Genomic DNA, 23,613 nt, shown 5'->3' on the forward strand with positions numbered 1-23,613 from the left:
GAGGTAGTATGTACATGAATGTACAGTTAAAGTGACAATGCATATATGATAAACAGAGTTGCAGCAGCGTAAAAGAGGGGTTGGGGGGGACACAAAATGCAAATAGTCCAGGTAGCCATTTGATTACTTGTTCAGGAGTCTTATGGCTTGGGGGTAAAAGCTGTTGAGAAGCCTTTTGGTCGTAGACTTGGCGCTCCGGTACCGCTTGCCATGCGGTAGTAGAAAGAACAGTCTATGACTGGGGTGGCTGGGGTCTTTGACAATTTTTAGGGCCTTCCTCTGACACTGCCTGGTGTAGAGGTCCTGGATGGCAGGCAGCTTAGACCCAGTGATGTACGCACTACCCTCTGGATTTTATTTTTTTAAATTATAAAATAACACGGAAAACATCTAGAGCTTTTTTTATTTAAATGTTTTTTATACATGAATTGGCTCGGGGGCCTGATCCAACGGTCACGTAGGCCGTATAAGGCCCGGAGGCCGGACGTCCCCCACCCCTGGAGTAAACCATGAAAACGGACATTACACGCGTCGAAGTTCAATATCACATTTAACAAAACAAAAATGTAAATACCGTTATAGAATGTAAAGTAAAAACCCCAACTGGTTCCTGCATCAATACTGGTATAAAGTAGAATACGGTATATCGCCCAACCCTCATTTAATTAGGTTTGGAAATGCACAAGTAAGTGCTCTGTGTTTAACCCCCAGACAACAGCACCTACACATTGATTCATTAGGCTATACGCTCCCCACTGTATATTCAGAAATAACCCCAGCCAATATATAGCTAAAGACATCCCTAATTGATTTGCTATACTGTACTCTGATTGGGCAGGCTACACCAGGGTGGGTGTTAGATGGATCTCCTTCTCTTGTTCTAGCTTTTCTCCCTCTCTTTTTCTCACTCTCCCTCTCTTTAGCTCTCTCTCTCTAGCTCCCTCTCTTTTTCTCTTTAGCTCTCTCTGCTCAATTTCTTATCCCTCCCTTCCCCACTATTTCTGTTCTTCTTTCACTCTCTCCTTCTCTTTCCCTCCATCAATTACATTTTACATTTTAGTCATTTTAGCAGATGCTCTTAACCAGAGCGACTTACAGTAGTGAATGCATACATTTCATTATTATTTTTTTTTGTACTGGCCCCCCGTGGGAATCAAACCCACAACCCTGGCGTTGCACACACCATGCTCTACCAACTGAGCCACAGGGAAGATCCCTCTCCCCCTCTCCTGTGTCTGTCTTTGTGTCTCTTTCTATGACTCATTCTAGTCAATGAAGTTACTGGCATTCTGAGATACCTGACACAGTGTGTGCGTGCGTGGGTGTGTGTGTGTGCATATGAGGAGTGTACTTGTGCGTGTGATGTATGTGTACTTGTGTGTGAAATTCTAACAAGCAGTAACCCTATGGGCACATATCTCATTCAGCTCCCAGTTTTCGTTAGTGTAGTGAGTAGTGTATGTGATTACCAAGGACACACTGAGTGGACTTCTCTATTCCCCACTCTGAGTGGTAGGTTAGAGGGATATCAGTGAAGAATGTAGCTGAGGTAGAGAGATTAGAACAGAGCAGAGGCAGCTAAACAGAGGGAGGGAGTGAGAGACAGATATACAGAGAGAGAAAGATATATATATATAGAGAGAGAAAGAGAGAGATGGATGGATGGAAGAAAAGTAGTGTCGAAACCTACCAAAATACAATTAGGCAAGAACAAATTCAAATCACTTCTAGACAACTTCCTGGACAAAACGTTTCACTGTAATTGTGAAAGTGTAAACTTGGCAGAAGAAAACTTAAAGACTATTAAAGACTACCAGAACCCACTGGATTATCCAATTACATTGAATGAACTAAAGGACAAAATACAAACCCTCCAACCCAAAAAGGCCTGTGGTGTTGATGGTATCCTTAAAGAAATGATAAAATATACAGACCACCAATTCCAATTGAATGTACACTGCTCAAAAAAATAAAGGGAACACTAAAATAACACATCCTAGATCTGAATGAAGGAAACAATCTTATTAAATAGTTTTTTCTTTACATAGTTGAATGTGCTGACAACAAAATCACACAAAAATAATCACTGGAAATCCAATTTATCAACCCATGGAGGTCTGGATTTGGAGTCACACTCAAAATTAAAGTGGAAAACCACACTACAGGCTGATCCAACTTTGATGTAATGTCCTTAAAACAAGTCAAAATGAGGCTCAGTAGTGTGTGTGGCCTCCACGTGCCTGTATGACCTCCCTACAACGCCTGGGCATGCTCCTGATGAGGTGGTGGATGGTCTCCTGAGGGATCTCCTCCCAGACCTGGACTAAAGCGTCCGCCAACTCCTGGACAGTCTGTGGTGCAACGTGGCGTTGGTGGATGGAGCGAGACATGATGTCCCAGATGTGCTCAATTGGATTCAGGTCTGGGGAACGGGCGGGCCAGTCCATAGCATCAATGCCTTCCTCTTGCAGGAACTGCTGACACACTCCAGCCACATGAGGTCTAGCATTGTCTTGCTTTAGGAGGAACCCAGGGCCAACCGCACCAGCATATGGTCTCACAAGGGGTCTGAGGATCTCATCTCGGTACCTAATGGCATTCAGGCTACCTCTGGCGAGCACATGGAGGGCTGTGCGGCCCCCCAAAGAAATGCCACGCCACACCATGACTGACCCACCGCCAAACTGGTCATGCTGGAGGATGTTGCAGGCAGCAGAACGTTCTCCACGGCGTCTCCAGACTCTGTCACGTCTGTCACATGTGCTCAGTGTGAACCTGCTTTCATCTGTGAAGAGCACAGGGCGCCAGTGGCGAATTTGCCAATCTTGGTGTTCTCTGGCAAATGCCAAACGACCTGCACGGTGTTGGGCTGTAAGCACAACCCCCACCTGTGGACGTCGGGCCCTCATACCACCCTCATGGAGTCTGTTTCTGACCGTTTGAGCAGACACATGCACATTTGTGGCCTGCTGGAGGTCATTTTGCAGGGCTCTGGCAGTGCTCCTCCTGCTCCTCCTTGCGCAAAGGCGGAGGTAGCGGTCCTCCCTACGGCCTCCTCCACGTCTCCTGATTTACTGGCCTGTCTCCTGGTAGCGCCTCCATGCTCTGGACACTACGCTGACAGACACAGCAAACCTTCTTGCCATAGCTCGCATTGATGTGCCATCCTGGATGAGCTGCACTACCTGAGCCACTTGTGTGGGTTGTAGACTCCGTCTCATGCTACCACTAGAGTGAAAGCACCGCTAGCATTCAAAAGTGACCAAAACATCAGCCAGGAAGCATAGGCACTGAGAAGTGGTCTGTGGTCACCACCTGCAGAACCACTCCTTTATTGGGGGTGTCTTGCTAATTGCCTATAATTTCCACTTGTTGTCTATTCCATTTACACAACAGCATGTGACATTTATTGTCAATCAGTGTTGCTTCCTAAGTGGACAGTTTGATTTCACAGTAGTGTGATTAACTTGGAGTTACATTGTGTTGTTTAAGTGTTCCCTTTATTTTTTGAGCAGTGTACTTCAACTCTTTAACATCCTCCTCAGCTCAGGTATCTTCCCCAATATTTGGAACCAAGGACTGATCACCCCAATACACAAAGTGGAGACAAATTTGACCCCAATAACTACCGTGGGATATGCGGCAACAGCGGTCTTGGGAAAATCCTCTGCATTATCATTAACAGCAGACTCGTACAGTTCCTCAGTGAAAACAATGTACTGAGCAAATGTCAAATGCATAGTCTTTTCATCCATGTACACAAACAGCAAGTGTGGGGTTAAAATTGGCAAAAAAACACACACATTTCTTTCCACAGGGCCGTGGGGTGAGACAGGGATGCAGCTTGAGCCCTACCCTCTTCAACATGCATCCAGAAAGTATTCAGACCCCTTGACTTTTTCCAAATGTTGTTACTTTACAGCCTTATTCTAAAATTGATTAAATACTTTTTTTTCTTCATCAATCTACACACAATACCCCATAATGACAAAGCAAAAACAGTTTTTTAAAAATGTTTTCAAGTTTATTAAAAATAAAATACATAAGTATTGAGACCCTTTGCTATGAGACTCGAAATTGAGCTCAGTTGTATCCTGTTTCCATTGATCATCCTTAAGATGTTTCTACAACTTGATTGAAGTCCACCTGTGGTAAATTCAATTGATTGGATATGATTTGGAGAGGCACACACCTGTCTATATAAGGTCCCACAATTGACAGTGCATGTCAGAGCAAAAACCAAGCAATGAGATCAAAGGAATTGTCTGTAGAGCTCTGAGACAGGATTGTGTCGAGGCACAGATCTGGGGAAGGGTACCAAAACATTTATGCAACATTGATGGTCCACAAGAACACAGTGGACTCCATCATTCTTAAATGGAAGATGGTTTGGAACCACCAAGACTCTTCCTAGAGCTGGCCGCCCGGCCAAACTGCACAATCGGGAGAGAAGGGCCTATGTCTGGGAGGCGACCAACCCGATGGTTAATCTGACAGAGCTCCAAAGTCACTCTGTGGAGATGGGAGAAACTTACAGGAGGACAACAATCTCTGCAGCACTCCACCAATCAGGCCTTTATGGTAGAGTGGCCAGACGGAAGCCACTCCTTAGTAAAAGGCACATGACAGCCCGCTTGGAGTTTCCCAAAAGGCACCTAAAGACTCTCAGACCATGAGAAACAAGATTCTCTGGTCTGATGAAACCAATGTTGAACTCTTTGGCCTGAATGCGAAGTGTCATGTTTGGAGGAAACCTAGAACCATCCCTACGGTGAAGCATGGTGGTGGCAACATCATGTAGTGGGGATGTTTTACAGCGGCAGGCACTGGGAAACTAGTCAGGATCGAGAGAAAGATCAACGGAGCAAAGTACAGAGAGATCCTTGATGAAAACCTGCTCCAGAGCGCTCAGAACCTCAGACTGGGGTAAAGGTTTACCTTCCAACAGGACAACGACCCTGAGCACACAGCCAAGACAATGCAGGAGTGGCTTCGAGACAAGTCTCTGAATGTCTTTGAATGGCCCAGCCAGATCCTGGACTTGAACCCGATCAAACATCTCTGGAGAGACCTGAAAATAGCTGTGCAGCGACACTCCCCATCCAACCTGACGGAGCTTGAGAGGATCTGCAGAGAAGTATGGGAGAAACTCCCCAATTACAGGTGTGCCAAGCTTGTAGCGTCCTACCCAAGAAGACTCGAGGATGTAATCGCTGCCGAATGTACAACAACAAAGTACTGAGTAAAGAGTCTGAATACTTATGTAAATGTGATATTTCAGTGTTTTTTAAAATATAAATTAGCAAAAATGTCTAAAAACCTGTTTTTGCTTTGTCATAATGGGGTATTGTGTGTAGATTGATGAGGGGGAAAAAACGATTTAATCACTTTTAGAGTAAGGCTGTAATGTAACAAAAAGTGGAGAAAGTCAAAGGGTCTGAATACTTTCCGAGTGCAATGTATCAATAAATTGGCGAGGGCACTAGAACAGTCTGCAATTCCCGGCCTCACCCTACTAGAACTTGAAGTCAAATGTCTACTATTTGCTGATGAGTTACTGCTTCTGTCCCCAACCAATGAGGGCCTACAGTAGCACCTACATTTTCTGCATAGATTCTGTCAAACCTGGGCCTTGACAGTAAATCTCAGTAAGACAAAAATAATGGTGTTCCAAAAACGTTCTGTTGCCAGGACCACAAATACAAATTCCATCTAGACACCGTTGCCCTAGATCACACAAAAAACTATACATACCTCAGCCTAAACATCTCTCACCTGGCCCTGCCACAGGTAACGCTAAGTATCAAAATCCAGAAAAGAGACGGTCAATTCTACAACCACCTAAAAGGAAGGAATTCCCAAACCTTCCATAACAAAGCAGGTCTTGTGTGGCTCAGTTGGTAGAGCATGGTGTTTGCAATGCCAGGGTTGTGGGTTCGATTCCCACGGGGGACCAGTATGGAGAAAAATGTATGAAATGTATGCATTCACTACTGTAAGTCACTCTGGATAAGAGTGTCTGCTAAATCACTAAAATGTAAATGTAAAGCCATCACCTACAGAGAGATGAACCTGGAGAATAGTCCCCTAAGCAAACTGGTCCTGGGGCTCTGTTCACCAACACAAGCAGATCCCCAGGAAAGCAACACAATCTGACCCAACCAAATCATGAGAAAACAAAAAGATAATTACTTGACAAATTGGAAAGAATTAACAAGCAAACTAGAATGCTATTTGGCCCTAAACAGAGAGTACACAGTGGCAGAATACCTGAGCCAAAGCTTTGACTATGTACAGACTCAGTGAGCATAGCCTTGCTATTGAGAGAGGCTGCAGTAGGCAGACCTGGCTCTCAAGAGAAGACAGGCTATGTGCACACTGCCCACAAAATGAGGTGGAAACTGAGCTGCACTTCCTAAACTCCTTCCAAATGTATGGCCATATTAGAGACACATATTTCCCTCATCCCCAGCTTACAATTGGCTCATTCATCCCCCTCCTCTCCCCTGAAACTATTCCCCAGGTCGTTGCTGTAAATGACAATGTGTTCTCAGTCAACTTACCTGGTAAAATAAATAAAGACCCACAAAGAATTAGAAAACATCTTCAATTTTGATAAACTCCCATATCTACTGGGTGAATTACCACCAGTGAAGAACACCATTGTAAATACAGCCTATATTGTACTTGTGTACATCGTTACAAAACTGTATATATAATATGACATAATATGACATTTGAAATGTCTCTATTCCTTTGTAACCTTTTTGAGTGTAATGTTTACTCTTCGTTTTTTATAGTTTATTTAGACTTTTGTTTATTGTCTATTTCACTTGCTTTGGCAATGTAAACATGTTTCCCATGCCAATAAAGCCCCTTTTATTGAATTGAGAGAGAGAGAGTGAGTGGAAAGTAAAGTTGAGAGGTAAGGTAGGAGGAAGAGAAATGAAGTCAGATGAAGAAGAGGATGCCAAGTAGATGAAAGGGGAGGAGAGTGAGAGGAGAGGAGAGTCCCTGTGGGGTGTCAGAGCTCAGCCCTGTTATACAGCAGAGCTGCCACTGGGAGCCCATACCGCATTGATTTGTACTTTTCACTGGAGTTGGGGACACACACACATACTGTGTACACGAATACACACACACACACACACACACACACACACACACACACACACACACACACACACACACACACACACACACACACACACACACACACACACAGTACAACTCCAGAGGCAAAAACACCAACTAGCAAGCAACATTTGGCACTTGTTGAGCTTATATTTATTACCCCTCCTTTTTTACTCTGCATTCATTTGTTCTTATCTCTCTTCCCCCAACCCCTTTCCTCTCCCAATAATGAGAATTTCTTCAAAAAGACTATACCCTTTCCCTCACGGGCTGAATTTATGAATACATTTTGTTTTGATTGTATGCAACAAAGCCCCAATCATGATCTGATTTGTGTACATACATCAATACTAGTCTATGTGCCTACCAGAAGACGCTCCTTGTGAATAATTTATATTTCTATTAAGTACCGTAACCCCCCCCCCTCCTCTCCCGGCACAGTATTAATATTGAACAGATATAAGCCTCCTCTAACAGCAGAGGGAACAGCATCAAATGAAGCTGGGGATTAGAGGACTTGAAAGGCATCATGGGAAGGAGGAACTCTCTCTGGGCTGGACTGTATGGCTCCTATATACGCTGGAGAGAATAGAGAGACTACGGCTTCCTGTAGTGGCTGGATACACTATAGTACTGTAACTGTAGTCTTAACACCTTATCTGGAGAAGAGCGGTATACAGTACTGCAGCTAATCTCTAGTTCAAGCTCATTAGTAAATCATCATTGCATAACAATGTGAAATGTAAAGGCTTCATGTAAAGCCCGTATACAGTATAGAGCAGTGGCCTGTTGTACCACCAGAGGGAGGATGGGACTGACTGTCACCCAGTAAACAGTAGACCACGGCAAACAAAGTCCTTCTCTTCTCTCTCTCTCACCCAGCCCTGAAATACCGCTGTGTTCCAACGGTTCATTTAGACCCAGCCAATGGCAGGCACTTGTTATGGGAATTTTCGAATCCCAATGATAATAATTAACAATCAATAAGCCTTGACTAATCCCCAAGGTTTGTAAGACACTGGGTTAATAATAATTAGGCAAAGACATTTAAAAAAAGAACATTTTTAGTCATTTAGCAGACGCTCTTATCCAGAGCAACTTACAGTAGTGAATGCATACATTTTATTTATTTTTTTCTTACTGGCCCCCCCGTGGGAATCGAACCCACAACCCTGGCGTTGCAAACACCATGCGTTGCAAACACCATGCTCTACCAACTGAGCTACAAGGAAACACCAACTGAGCTACAAAGACTCAGCTTTCTGCAAAAGGTCTGTACAGTTTATTCAGAGAACGTTCTGAAGTAAAAAATTAGGACTCAGTCCTTTTATAATACAAACATATTCTTATCTTTAGACCACTTCCTTCTCAAACAACCAGTACTTTTCCACTCACCACAAAGAACCATAAAAACTTGCCACATTCTTCAAGGCTTTCACCTCCCCTCCCCTTTTATGACCCTCTTGGTTTGAAACCTCTCCAATGTTTTTATTTTACCTAATCTACAACTTCACTCAGTTTACATCCCTACTAAAGAATATAAACTCTAAGTTTTACAATAACCGATCTCCCCATATCCTAATTTTATCTTCCCATTATTCTTAAACATATCTCCCTATTCTTTAATAACAGAGTGGAACAGTTAAGTCATTTTCCTAACACATACAAATTATTCTAACAGCACTACAAATCGTTGTTCAACCAACCGAGGCATCTATAGCCTAACAAACACACACACACACACACACACACACACACACACACACACACACACACACACACACACACACACACACACACACACACACACACACACACACACACACACACACACACACACACACACACAGTGTTCTGAACAGGGGGTAGAGAGGTCTGGAATGAAAACACTGCTGGATAAGTCACGGTGCCCTCATGGAGGCTATGGTGCCCCCCTCCCCACCACACAGCAGTATACCTCCCAGGTGTGTGTTTGTCTCCCTTCCTTTCTTCATTCCTCTCCTGCTTCCAGTATTTCTCTCCTGTCCCCTTCATCCTCGTCTGTATCTCTCGGCAGGCGACAAGACATTTAAGAGCCTATAAAGTATTTAATGTGTAGTTTGTTCACGGGGAAAGAAGTGATAAGTGGGTTTTTAGAAAGCACATTAACTGCTAGTCACAATGAAATTTGACATGCCTGAACTACCCTCAAAGACCCAAAGACAGCTCTGAGGTCTGGGTGCAAGATGTGCCGCTTAAAACACCGGGAGTGGATCTACCCACAGCGATTCAGATGCTACACACGCTCATATTGATAGCAGCTTCAGAGGCAACAGTTCTAACATGCTTTCACTTTGACTTTTCTTTTTTTTTTAACTCAGGCTTCTTAGTTTAAATGTAATCAGAAACAGCTGTTATCTGAGGAAGGGGAAAGCCCGGAGAGAAAGAGAGAGAGCACTAGTGGAGCCTACATTAAGGCCTGTTCACATGAAGAGTACAGAGTGATGTCTGCCATTATAATATGGCACAACACAGCTCAAAGCCTTCCTCTCTCTCTCGTCTCTCTGTCTGTCAGTAGAATGTAGAATGCCATTGAGTTTCAGACTTTCTTTTCTATCTCCCCCCCAAAGCTAGCACAGGTTGCTTTTCCACAGCCTCTATTGAGTTTAGCATAGAGTAGATGAGCATCACTTTCCCCACCATTACTTCAGCTAAATATATAAACATGGCGCTTAGCAATGCTAGGCTGTTCATACTGGCCATTCCTCGTCTTCTGCTCTGTCTCTTCTCTCTTCTCTTCTCTTTTCTACTCTCTATGGTTCTCTAGTACTGTTAGGGTATCGTGTTGGCCAACCCTCTTCTCTCTCTCTCTCTCTCTCTCTCTCTCTCTCTCTCTCTCTCTCTCTCTCAATGTAAGGGCTTTATTGGCATGGGAAACATATGTTAACATTGCCAAAGCAAGTGAAGTGCGAAATAAACAATAAAAATTTACATTAAACATTACACTCACAAAAGTTCCAAAAGAATAAACACATTTCAAATATCATAATATGTCTATATAAAGTGTTGTAACGATGTGCAAATAGTTAAAGTACAAAAGGGAAAATAAATAAACATAAATATGAGTTGTATTTACAATGGTGTTTGTTCTTCACTGGTTGCCTTTTTCTTGTGGCAACAGGTCACAAATCTTGCTGCTGTGATGGCACACTGTGGTATTTCACCTAGTAGATATGGGAGTTCATCAAAATTGGATTTGTTTTCATATTCCTTGTGAGTCTGAGGGAAATCTGAGGGAAATATGTGTCTCTAATATGGTCATACATTTGTCAGGAGGTTAAGAAGTGCAGCTCAATTTCCACCTCATTTTGTGTGCAGTGTGCACATAGCCTGTCTTCTCTTGAGAGCCAGGTCTGCCTACGGAGGCCTTTCTCAATAGCAAAGCTATGCTCACTGAGTCTGTACATAGTCAAAGATTCCTTAATCTTGTCACAGTGGTCAGGTATTCTGCCACTATGGTTCACTAGTACTATTGGAGTATCATGTTGGCCATTCCCCTCCTCCTATCTTCTCTCTCTCCTCTCTGGTTCAGTGTCGTCTCTACTGGCTGTTGATTATCTACTAAAGAGAGTTCCCTTTTTCTCTAAGGTTCTCTTAACAGATTAGACTAGAAAGAATGTAGGTCAATCACACCCCCCTCTACACTTCTTATCATGAGGGATTATCATGTCACCAGAACGTCACTTCCTGTTGAACGCGGAATGAGGCAACGCTTGGTTTGTTGGTTTGGAAAGTGTCTGAAAAAAGTGTTCTATTGGAAAAGTTTGTTTACTACCTAGCACTTAACGCTCTGGCCGAAGAGTAGGGTTGATCGGAGCGTTCTGACCTAACAGCAGTAGTCAAGCACCCAAGCTAACTGGCTAATGTTGGCTAGCTTGCTAGCTACTTCCAGACACAAATGAGAGAACAGCTCACTCTGACCATTTGTCCTTGCCCTAGCAGAGCTGGTTAGGCTGGTTTTATGTTATCCAGAGTGTTGGTGACTGCATCTGTGCTGCTAGCAACAATTGAATTACACTTTTTTGCCAATGTTTTTTGCTCTGGCAAACTGAGACGAGAGTGCTCTGAAATCGGAGCATACTTCCAGAGCGAATTTTGTTGTCGCAGTGACATCATGAACATTCTATTGAAATTGTTACTTGCATAGTGGAGTCTTTTTGTTTAGACATGTAGCTAGCTAGCTAAACAACTAACCATAATTACAACTCATTACATTACTACCCTGCATGAATCTGCAGGTAGCAAACCAACCCAGATCAATGTTAGCTAGCTAACATTAGGTTATAACTAGCAATGCAAATGTCTCTGAGATACGAATAATATAACTACACAGATCATACACGTAACGTTAGCTAGTCAGCCAGCCAGCTAATGTTAGCTAGCTAGCTAACAGTACACTTTAACTTGAAATGAAAACGACTTTCTGACAAAATTAGAAATGTGTAATATCTGAAAATGTTGCTAGCTAGACTCTCTTACCCGTATACATGGATGGACGCTTCTCCCTCTCTGTCACGGATGCCATGGTGCCTTAGTTTGAAGATGTAATCCGGAGACAGGTGTTTTATACAACAGCCTTCTGTGTGTTCTCTTTTCAACTCCGTTTGCATAATTGCAATCAAACGCCAGAATGTTCTCCATCTCTTTAGCTATCATACTCTAATTCCACTGATTTCAAAACTCAGTCTTCCAGAAAGTGGAGAGCAACAATTATGGAGTTCTACTGTGTGATTTTTTTCCCAAAAAGCTGTGTTAGAAAGAATTAACTATACATACTGACCAGCTCATGTTATGGACAGGATCGTGCTACATGGTAGACCCATCCGTACTCAAGTTTGATATTAAGGCATATAAAAGTTCACATATTCCAGAAGGCATTTCTACCAAAAAAAGTTTATGTTCAAATGGCTCCCCTGTGAAGTAGTGACGCGCGACACACTCCTCTTTTCCTGACACGAGTCACATACAGTGGCAAGAAAATGTATGTGAACCCTTTGGAGTTACCTGGATTTCTGCATAAATTGGTCGTAAAATTTGATCTGATCTTCATCTAAGTCACAACAATAGACAAACACAGTGTGCTTAAACTAATAACACACAAATTACTGTATTTTTCTATATTGGAAAGTGTCATTTAAACATTCACAGTGTAGGTTGGAATAAGTATGTGAACCCCTTGTCTAATGATTTCTCCAAAAGCTAATTGGAGTCAGGAGTCAGCTAACCTGGAGTCCAATCAATGAGACAAGATTGGAGATGTTGATTAGAGCTGCCCTGCCCTATAAAAAACACTCACAAAATGTGAGTTTGCTATTCACAAGAAGCGTTGCCTGATGTGAACCATGCCTCGAACAAAAGAGATCTCAGAAGACCTGAGATTAAGAATTGTTGACTTGCATAAAGCTGGAAAGGGTTACAAAAGTATCTCTAAAAGCCTTGATGTTCATCAGTCCACGGTAAGACAAATTGTCTATAAATGGAGAAAGTTCAGCACTGTTGCTCCTCTCCATAGGAGTGGCCGTCCTGCAAAGATGACTGCAAGAGCACAGTGCAGAATGCTCAATGTGGTTAAGAAGAATCCTAGAGTGTCAGCTAAAGACTTACAGAAATCTCTGGAACATGCTAACATCTCTGTTGGTGAGTCTACGATACGTAAAACCATAAACTAGAATGGTGTTCATGCGTGGACACCACGGATGAAGCCACTGCTGTCGAAAAAAAACATTGCTGGCAAAATATTCTGTGGACAGATAAAACTAAAGTTGAGTTGTTTGGAAGGAAGGAACACACAACACTATGTGTGGAGAAAAAAAGGCACAGCAACATCAACCTCATCCCAACTGTAAAGTATGGTGGAGGGGGCATTATGGTTTGGGGCTGCTTTGCTGACTCAGGACCTGGACAGCTTGCTATCATCGACGGAAAAACTTATTACCAAGTTTATCAAGACATTTTTCAGGAGAATGTAAGGCTATCTGTCCGCCAATTGAACCTCAACAGAAGTTGGGTGATGCAACAGGACAACGACCCAAAACACATAAGTAAATCAACAACAGAATGGCTTCAACAGAAGAAAATACACCTTCTGGAGTGGCCCAGTCAGAGTCCTGACCTCAACCAGATTGAGATGCTGTGGCATGACCTCAAGAGAGCGGTTCACACCAGACATCCCAAGAAAATGGCTGAACTGAAACAATTTTGTAAAGAGGAATGGTCCAAAATTCATCCTGACCTGACCGGTCTGATCCGTAACTACAGAAAACGTTTGGTTGAGGTTATTGCTGTCAAAGGAGGATCAACCAGTTATTACATCCAAGGGTTTACATACTTTTTCCACCCTGCACTGTCAATGTTTACATTGTGTGTTCAATAAAGACATGAACATGTATAATTGTTTGTGTTTTATTAGTTTAAGTAGACTGTTTGTCTATTGTTGTGACTTAGATGAAGATCAGATCAAATGTTACGACAAATTTATGCAGAAGTCCAGGTAATTCAAAAGGGTTCACCTACTTTTTCTTGTCACTGTATATTCAGAGCCATATCCCAGTAACGCTTAGAAAAGATGTCTAATCTTATTGAAGTATTGTGGCTACAGGTTCACCTGCCTCATCTAAAGCCTATTCTTTTGGGTTGTTCCTATAGGCCACCAAGTGCTAACAGTCAGTATCTAAATAATATGTGTGAAATGCTTGATAGTGTATGTGATGTAAACAGAGAGGTCTTCTTTCTTGGGGAACTGAGTATTGACTGGTTTTCATCAAGCTGTCTGCTCAAGAGGAAGCTTCTCACTGTTACCAGGGCCTGTAATCTGGTTCAGGTTATTAATCAACCTACCAGGGTGTTTACAAACGCTACAGGAACAAGATCATCCTCATGTATTGATAACATTTTTACTAATACTGTAGAACTTTGTTCTGGATCCGTACCCATTGGATGCAGTGATCACAATATAGTGGCTATATCTAGAAGAAACAAGGTTCTGAAATAGTGTATCATTGTCACGACTTCCACCGAAGTCGGCTCCTCTCCTTGTTCGTTCGGCGATCGACGTCATCGGCTTTCTAGCCATCGCCGCTCCATTTCTCATATGTCTATTGGTTTTGTCTTGTTCCATTACACACCTGGTTTTCTTTCCATAATTACTGCATGTATATAGTCCTCTGTTCCCCTCCATGTCTTTGTGTGTAATTGTTTGTTTGTGATGTGGATTATTGTCGGGTGCTTTACTTTTACCATGTTCCATGTTTTTGGCACGTTATTATTTTTATGTGCTGTATTTTGTGGAACGGAATTAAAGTGCGCCTGTTCACTACACTCTGCTCTCCTGCATCTGACTTCGCCTCCCGTACACACCCTTGACAATCATTCAAAAGATTTAGCGGTGACTCTAATGTGAATGATGATTCAAATATTTATTAGTCTGATGTGATTAACAAGGAGCATCCAGACGCTGCACTTGATGCATTTCTGAAATTGCTTCTTCCAATAATTGATAAACATGCACCTGTTAAGAAACTGACTGTTAGAACTGTTAAGGCTCCATGGATTGATGAGGAATTGAAAAACTGTATTGTTAAAAGAGATGAGGCAAAAGGAGTGTGTCACGTTGTATAAAGGATTGGAGTCAGGCGCAGGAATATGTAATAAGGGGTTTTAATACTCCACCCAAAATTACAACATGCCATGAAAGGAACGGGGACGATGCCCAAAACAAACTCGTGTACAAAAACACAGGGATGTAACTCAAACAAAAGAGCAAGGTAAACCTCTAATAAATACACTGGACGACCCATAATAACAATACACGGGACGAGACCCGTAATAACAAGTGCACAACAATACACGGGACGTGACCCGTAATAACGAGTACACAATACACGCAGCACAAAAGCCGAAACCCCAAAGCACAGGTACTCACAAGACCAACGGACATGGGAATAATAACCGACAAAACAATGGTGAACAGAGGGCACATATATACAATTACTAATCAGGGGGAATGGGAACCAGGTGTGCGTAATGAAACAGTTCAGTGACACCTAGAGGCCGGTGACATAGGCCTCCGGAGCTGGTGCACGGAATGAGCAGCAGTACCGGGGGAATCCGTGACAGAGTGGCTGATAAGTCTGGCTGCACATCTGACCGGCTGACTTACTGAAAATTGAGAAATGGTGTGACTAAACTCAACAAAAAGAAGAAGAAACTAACTGTATTATGAAGCCAAGATCAATGATATAAAGAATGATGGAAAAACATGTACTTTAAATAAAATTATGGGCAGAAAAACAAATTCAACTCCATCTTTAATTGAATCAGATGGCTTCTTCAACATAAAACCATTTGATGTTGCCAATTATTTTAATGATTACTTCATTGGCAAAGTGGGAAAACTTAAGCAGGAAATGCCAACATTTCCCGCTCTTAGCAAACTGTTGGAAAATGTTTTTGACCAAATACAATGCTATTTCTCTGTAAACAAATTTACAAGAGACTTTCAGCATGCTTATAGAGAAGGACCCTCAACATGTACTGCACTGACACAAATGACTGATGATTGGTTGAAAGAAATTGATAATTAAAAGATTGTGGGAGCTGTACTGTTAGATTTCAGTGAAGCCTTTGATATTATTGACTGTAACTTGTTGTTGGGAGAACGTATGTTTTCTGGATTTTCAACCGCTGCCATATCGTGGAGTCAAAGCTATCTAATATAACTCCAGAGGGTTTTCTTTAATGGAAGCTTCTTTAATGTTGTGTGTGGTGTACTGCAGGGCAGTTCTCTAGGCCCTCTACTTTTTTATATTTTTACCAATGACATGCCACTGGCATTAAACATTGCCTGTGTGTCCATGTACACTACCATTCAAAAGTTTGGGGTCACTTAGAAATGTCCTTGTTTTTGAAAGAAAAGCAAATATTTTGTCCATTAAAATAACATCAAATTGATCAGAAATACAATGTCGACATTGTTGATGCTGTAAATGACTATTGTAGCTGGAAATGGCATATTTTTTATGGAATGTCTACATAGGCATACAGAGGCCCATTATCAGCAACCATCACTCCTGTGTTCCAATGGCACGTTGTGTTAGCTAATCCAAGTTTATCATTTTAAAAGGCTAATTGATCATTAGAAAGCCATTTTGCAATTATGTTAGCACAGCTGAAAACTGTTGTTCTGATTAAAGAAGCAATAAAACTGTCCTTTAGACTAGTTGAGTATCTGGAGCATCAGCATTTGTCGGTTCGATTACAGGCTCAAAATGGGCAGAAACAATTAACTTTCTTCTGAAACTCGTCAGTGTATTCTTGTTCTGAGAAATGAAGGCTATTCCATGCGAGAAATTGCCAAGAAACTGAAGATCTGGTACAAACTTTTGACCCCAAACTTCTGAATGGTATTGTAACATGGGTCGTCTAAAGGAGACCAAGGTGCGGCGTGTGAAGTGCTCATATTTACTTTTAATGAATATACTTAAACAAAACAACCGACAACAGTTCCGTCAGGTGACATACACTAAACAGAAAACAACTACCCACAAAACCCAGGAAGAAAAACCCCTACTTAAATATGTTCTCTAATCAGAGGCAACAAGGATCAGCTGCCTCCAATTAGAGATCAACCCAAACAATCACAACATAGAAATAGAAAAACTAGAACTCAAACATAGAAATAGAAAACATAGAAAAACCCAAAACACCCCCTGACCTACTCTACTATAGAAAATGACATCTTACTAGGGTCAGGACGTGACAGGTATTGTAAATACTGTCCATGCCAGTCTCTCTTGACAAAGAGTTGAGGAGAGACTGACTGCATCACTTCTTTTTATAAGAAACATTAATGTGTTGAAAATTCTAAATTGTTTGCATAGTCAACTTACGCACAGCTCTGACACACAAACTTACCCCACCAGACATGCCACCAGGGGTCTTTTCATAGTCCCCAAATCCAGAACAAATTCAAGAAAGCGTACAGTATTATATAGAGCCATTTTTGCATGGAACTCCCTTCCATCTCATATTGCTCAATTGGTTTCAAACAACAGATAAAGCAACAGCTCACGGCACAATGCCTCTCCCCTATTTGACCTAGATATTTTCTGTGTATGTATTGATATGTAGGCTATGTGTGCCATTTTAAATTGTATGTAGTTCTATACTTGAGCTTTTTCTTGTCTAATAATGTTCTGTATTATGTCATGTTTCATGTTCTGTGTGGACCTCAGGAAGTGTAGCTGCGGCTTTTGCAACAGCTAATTAGGATCCTAGTAAAATTACAAAAAAAATACAAAAAACATTCTCATTCCCTCTACACTTCTTCTCACCCACCTGTACCCTTCTCACCACCCTCTACACTTGTCCTTCTCACCCCCTCTACCCTTCTCCTTCTCACCCCCTCTACACTTCTCCTTCTCACACCCTGTAACCTTCTCCTTCTCACACCCTCTACACTTCTCCTTCTCACCCCCCTGTATCCTTCTCCTTCTCACCCCCTCTACACTTCTCCTTCTCACCCCCTCTACACTTCTTCTTCTCACCCCATCTACACTTCTCCATCTCTTCCTTTCATTCAGTCATCTCACCCCCCCCCCCCCACCGGTCCACCCTTCACATCCCTGGAGCTGTATCTAAGGGAGAGGAAGTGGGCATGTGTGAGCTGGCTGGCTGTTTTCTTGAAATTACCATCCATTGACACAGTGTGACAAAGCCGTGCGGGCAGCAGAGCTCCTCTTAAAAGGATTACACAGGGAGCGTGGAGCTGGGGAGGGGGGGTGGGGGGCTGTCGGCAGCAGGAGGTGCGTGCATGCCCAATGAGCAATCCTCTCTTGCCTGGCTAGGGCTGAGAGAGTAAAGAGTCAGTGTTTAGTGTTAAGACAAACAGGCAGGCGGGCGGGCGGGCGGGCAGGCGGGCGGCGGGCGCCTGAAGTGGAGTAGTGTGTCACTTAGCCTGAGAGGAGACGAGAGAGGAGAGGAGGATGTAGCATAAGTAGAAAGCTGCTCGCACACACACACACACACACACACTTACACACACACACACACTTACACACACACACACACATACACACACACACACACACACAAACACACACTGAGACACACACACGCAGGCACACACTGCATTCCTGCTGATGAGCCAGATCCCAGTCTGTCTTTGTTCATTAGGAGTTGATTAGCGTGTCACCATGTAACCACGGGTCTGGAATCAGTTCTTAGGGACTTCTGTGGGCGTCGTCCAATTGTTCATCTGCCACTCAGATCGAGCCAGGGTCAGACACGGAGCGTCTCTGCTCTCCAAGTCTTTGAGGGGGAGTCTTTGATAACTTTGATGTAGTGCCAAACAAAGTGATATTTATACTCATCTGATTAATCAAGCCTCTTTCTGCCAATGGTAGCTCAGTGATATGGGCTTCATGAATGGATTAAAGTTATTCAAGTTATATCCCATGTCCGGCCTGTCATCAGAAGAGTTATACTGCAGCTTCTGGCTAGGAGAGCGTCTCACACGCTTTCACTAGAGATACTGCACCGACCATACATCATCTATCATGCTGTACTTCCCCTATGGCTACCACACCTTCTAGAGTGGCACACAGAACTATTATTCTACTCATCTCTCTCTCTCCTCTCTCTGGGGCATTAAACCTCCCCCATTTCTTATGTAACTATCCCTAAGTTGTTTGGGATTGTTCCAGCCATGGTCTGACATGGATATATTTAGCCAGGCCTCCTCCTCTCTCCACTGTGCTTCCCCCTGTACCCTGCATGCCCAAGTAGCACTAAAACATTGATGTATTCAGACCCTCAGGCAGTGCAGTGACACACTTACGTTACATCCAGAGCAATTAATGTCCACAAAATCTAGATTACAATGCAGATGTCCCACTGGGTTAGTACAACGCACAAGTGGGCACACACAGACACAGGAAGGTAGAGAGAGAGAGAGAGACCCACCGCTAGCCACTCTCACGTGGCAGGGGTGAATGCGGATCAGAAAGCGGGCACCGGTTTATAATGCTGGACACTCTTGTTGGTTTTACTTCCACATGCGTGCCCAGTAATGGCATATTGATTGTTTACATAGAGGCTGTGACTTCACACATGGAGATGGTATTGTGTGTGTGTGTGTGTGTATGTCCCCTCCTCCTGCTCCTCTCTTCTCTTCCCTCTTTGTTTCTCTCCTCCTCCTCCTCACACACACACACACTCCTCTCCTCTGGACAGCAGCCAGCTCCTAGCCACTGAGGGGCTGTGCAGCACAGAAGGCAGCATGCCACCCATAGCCAAGGTCATGCTGGGCAGCCATATTGCATTTTATTACAAGGTGGGCTGCACTGAGCACTAATATGGTCTCTTGTTAGATTGATCACCCATGGCAACAGCAGCAGCAGATCAGGGGACTAGGCAGGTATCCAGAATGTTAATTCACCCTCCAGGTTTTTGTGTTTGGCCAAATTATTTTCATTGGCTTTATTAATACATCCATACCTTCAGGCTCTGATCAGGCCCTACACCCAAACAAGGGCACTGCGTTCATCCACCTCTGGCCTGCTGGCCCCCCTACCTCTGAGGAAGCACAGTTCCCGCTCAAGCCCAGTCAAAACTGTTCGCTGCTCTGACACCCCAATGGTGGAACAAGCTCCCTCACGACGCCAGGACAGCGGAGTCAATCACCACCTTCCGGAGACACCTGAAACCCCACCTCTTTAAGGAATACCTGGGATAGGATAAAGTAATCCTTCTAACCTCCCCCCCTTAAAAGATTTAGATGCACTATTGTAAAGTGGTTGTTCCACTGGATATCATAAGGTGAATGCACCAATTTGTAAGTCGCTCTGGATAAGAGCGTCTGCTAAATGACTTAAATGTAAATGTAAATGTAAATACATAACGTATATAGAGTGTACAGGTATACAGTATATTAGAAGATTGTGCTGGTAGTTAAGGTCTATGTGGGAGGGTTATGTTTGTGTGTTGTGTGAAGTGAAGTGAACGATGACATCATCCTTCTAGGAGTAATGATGCTGGTTCCATTAGTCCTCTCTGTTAGGAGGGCTCTGGTGTGATGACATCATGCCTGTTTTCTGACACGGGTGGTTGGGGTCAGAGGTTGAAAAAGCTTTTAATTTCTGCTCAGACCCCCTATGACCAGCTACATACAGTAAAAGAGGGTCTCTCGCAATATCCATCTTACGAGATGGAAAGCTTAGAGATATACAATACCATATTATGATCGTCATTGTCAAAACCTTTAGATTGTCAGGGAATACCACGTTACCATGGAATGCCATGGTGTAAAGTATGAAGTATGTTTCTCCTTTAACCTCTGACCTCTCTCCCCTTTGACCTCTGCAGGTGACCCCAGTAGCTGGCCCACCAGAGGGGGGTACCAGGGTGACCATCCATGGCATGAACCTGGGCCTGGCATTCAGTGAGATGGTGGACAACGTGGAGGTGGCTGGAGTCAAGTGTTCCCCTGTAGAGGAAGGCTACATCATCGCAGAACAGTAAGTCAACGCACAGGTCACACGCAAACACATTAACCTAGCCTTAACCCTAACCTTGGATTTAAAAAATATACCTTCAAAACTGTAGACATTCCTAGCCAATTAATCAATGACAGTGTTAGGTGAATGGAACATGTTTCCACAGAACAGTAATGGATTAATGGCAGAAGATGCCTTGAAATAGAGTGAACAAAAAGAGGAAACCCTATATTATCTTCACAACAAATGATCTCAGTTCCCAGTTCTTTACCATTTTAAGACTATACACCAACAGCCATGCAGTCACTAAGTCTGCAGATTTCAGACCACTGAGAGGTGGGTAAAAGCACAGTAAAAGTAAATGAACATCACACAGGCCTAATTGTGTTCACTGTCAAGCATTGGCGTTGTATGCAACTGTATGAGGCTGGACCATCTAACACAAGCTGGCAGCTCACACACACACACACACACACACACACACACACACACACACACACACACACACACACACACACACACACACACACACACACACAGAGAGACACGTACGCGCACACACACACACACACACACACACAGAGAGAGACTCGTACGCACACACCCACAGAGACACACACACACACACAAGCACGAACACGCAAACACAGACAAATACACAGAGACACTCACAGACACACACACACAGACAAGCATGCACACTCTCTCTCTCTCTCTCTCACACACACACACCAGAGAGACTACTCTCTTAATTATGACTGGAGCAAGGCCATCAGTCTCGGCCTGTTGTTTTCCCGTACAGGAAGATAACCCACACCTCACACACACACCTCACACACACACACACACACACACACACACACACACACACACACACACACACACACACACACACACACACACACACACACACATACACAGCCCATCAGTCCCAGAACCTCTGTGTGTGTTTACCTTTCTTTAATTGTTTTAATTGCCTGGTGCAGCAGAGAGCACATTAAGCCTGTCCCATCTCCCTTCACTAATTGTCCGTGGCCCATGTTTCATAATTGGCTTCCTGCTGCCTCCCACAGATAGACCAGACAGTTCAGTCAGAACGGCTGAGTCAGGAGAGCAGTGCATTGTGGATACCCCTGCCCTCACCTAGACGGGTAGATAGACCCTCCCTGTCACAGCACTACTGTAACAGTGCTCTCTGTCTTCACATAGACAGACAGGTGTATGTGTCCTGTACACCTCTCAGGTGAATGACCTCTAACCCTTCCTGTCACAGCACTACTGTAACAGTGCTCTCTGTCTTCACATAAACAGACCGGTGTATGTGTCCTGTACACCTCTCAGGTGAATGACCTCTAACCCTCCCTGTCAGCACACATCAGCACTCTACCATCCTGACCCTGAGTGGAATGGAGTGGTGGCTTATGGGTGCCCTCACCTTGACAGGTGTATGGAGGACCTCTCAGACGATTGACTCAAATGGAACCCTCCCTGTCAGCACTCTACCATCCTGACCCTGAGTGGAGAGGAGTGCAGAGCAAAAGGAGGATATGCAGACAGACAGAAAAAGTGCTCTGTCACTCTCTCTTCCTCCATTTGAATGAAAGGACAATGACTTGGAGTCAGTGGGGTAGAAGAGAGTTTTGTGAGTTTCGTGTTGGAGCTGCGGCCTGCGGAGACAAAGGTAGCCTGGCACACAAAAGAACAGAGTAGAACAGACTCCTCTGTGGAGTGAAGTCCTTAACCTTAATTCCTCTGCTGGCCTTCTTCTGCCCTCCCTCTGAACCCCGAGGAGCACTGCAGCACTGTCCTGCTGCGGTGTCGACTACTATACACACCCACATCAGGTAAACCTCAGCACCGATGCTGAGGCAAATCAGAGAACTTTCAAAGGAGTTAATTAGACACTTTGCTGTGCATGTGTTATTCTCTAAACATCCAGGAGGGAAGTATTTTGGCCATTGCTATTAAGGCAAAGGCTTTTGAAATAGCTTTGGTAGCTAGGTTGGGGGATAGTTGGTGTTGTGTGGGGTAAAGTTATATTTTAGCACCGTAAGTGTTTGGGGAGGTCTGGCTGTGTGTGTGTATAATTGAAATACGCTGCGTGTCACACTGGCTGTAGGGGACCATTTGTCAGCAGTGCACCGATCTGACAGCAGTTTAATCCGATTGGGACACTGCTGGAGTGAATTCATTTATTTTGCGGTGTAAAACGTGTCAGAGGGGGAAATTAGAAACCTGGCCGTGGTCCCCAGCAGCAGTATTACTGGGACTAAGAAGGGGTAGGGTTGTGGGTAGTGTTGGCGTAGTGGTCTGGATCCCTGACTTAGCAGAAGTTAGCACACATTGTCAACCTGTTGGTTCTCTGCCCTTAGTCTTGCCTTGGTCGGACTAGTGTGGTTTGCATCACAAGCTGTTCTCCAGTCAACAGACTATTTTTATTTATGTTGTCTCTTTTTATTTATTTAGTCTCTTTTTTTACTATTGGCCCATCCACCACCCCCCCGTCTTCGGAGGAGAAAAGTTTGTTTTACATTTTTGGTTTGTAACATATACATGTTATATACAGTGCTTTCAGGAAGTATTCATACCCTTTGACTTGTTCCACGTTTTGTCGTGTTACAGCCTGAATTCAAAATGGAATAAATGTTTCTCACCCATCTACACACAATACCCCATAATGACAAAGTGAAAACCTGCTTTTAGATTTTAGCAAATGTTTTGAAAATGAAATACAGATATCTAATTTACATAAGTGTTCACACCCCTGAGTCAATACTTTGTAGAAGCACCTTTGCCAGTGATTTTACAGTCTTTCTGGGTAAGTCTGTAAGAGTTTTCCTCACCTGTATTGTGTTCTGCAAATTGGTTGTTGACCATTGCTAGACAACCATTTTCAGGTCTTGCCGTAGATTTAAGTCCAAACTGTAACTCTACCACTCAGGAACAT

The 23,613-nt window shown here is 43.5% G+C and overlaps 1 protein-coding gene across 2 annotated transcripts in view; it reads left to right on the forward strand.

The window, feature by feature from the left end:
• The window catches only part of plxna2 (plexin A2), a 304,923-nt gene that overhangs the window by 209,432 nt on the left and 71,878 nt on the right, over positions 1-23,613 (forward strand). For both annotated transcript variants that reach the window (XM_045693250.1, XM_045693251.1), the window contains exon 13: positions 20,536-20,687. In XM_045693250.1, the coding sequence (XP_045549206.1) occupies positions 20,536-20,687 (152 nt within the window). The remainder of the gene's footprint in view (positions 1-20,535; positions 20,688-23,613) is intronic.

Source organism: Salmo salar, chromosome ssa13 (genome assembly GCF_905237065.1).
Source record: "Salmo salar chromosome ssa13, Ssal_v3.1, whole genome shotgun sequence".
Classification (NCBI taxonomy): Eukaryota; Metazoa; Chordata; class Actinopteri; order Salmoniformes; family Salmonidae; genus Salmo; species Salmo salar.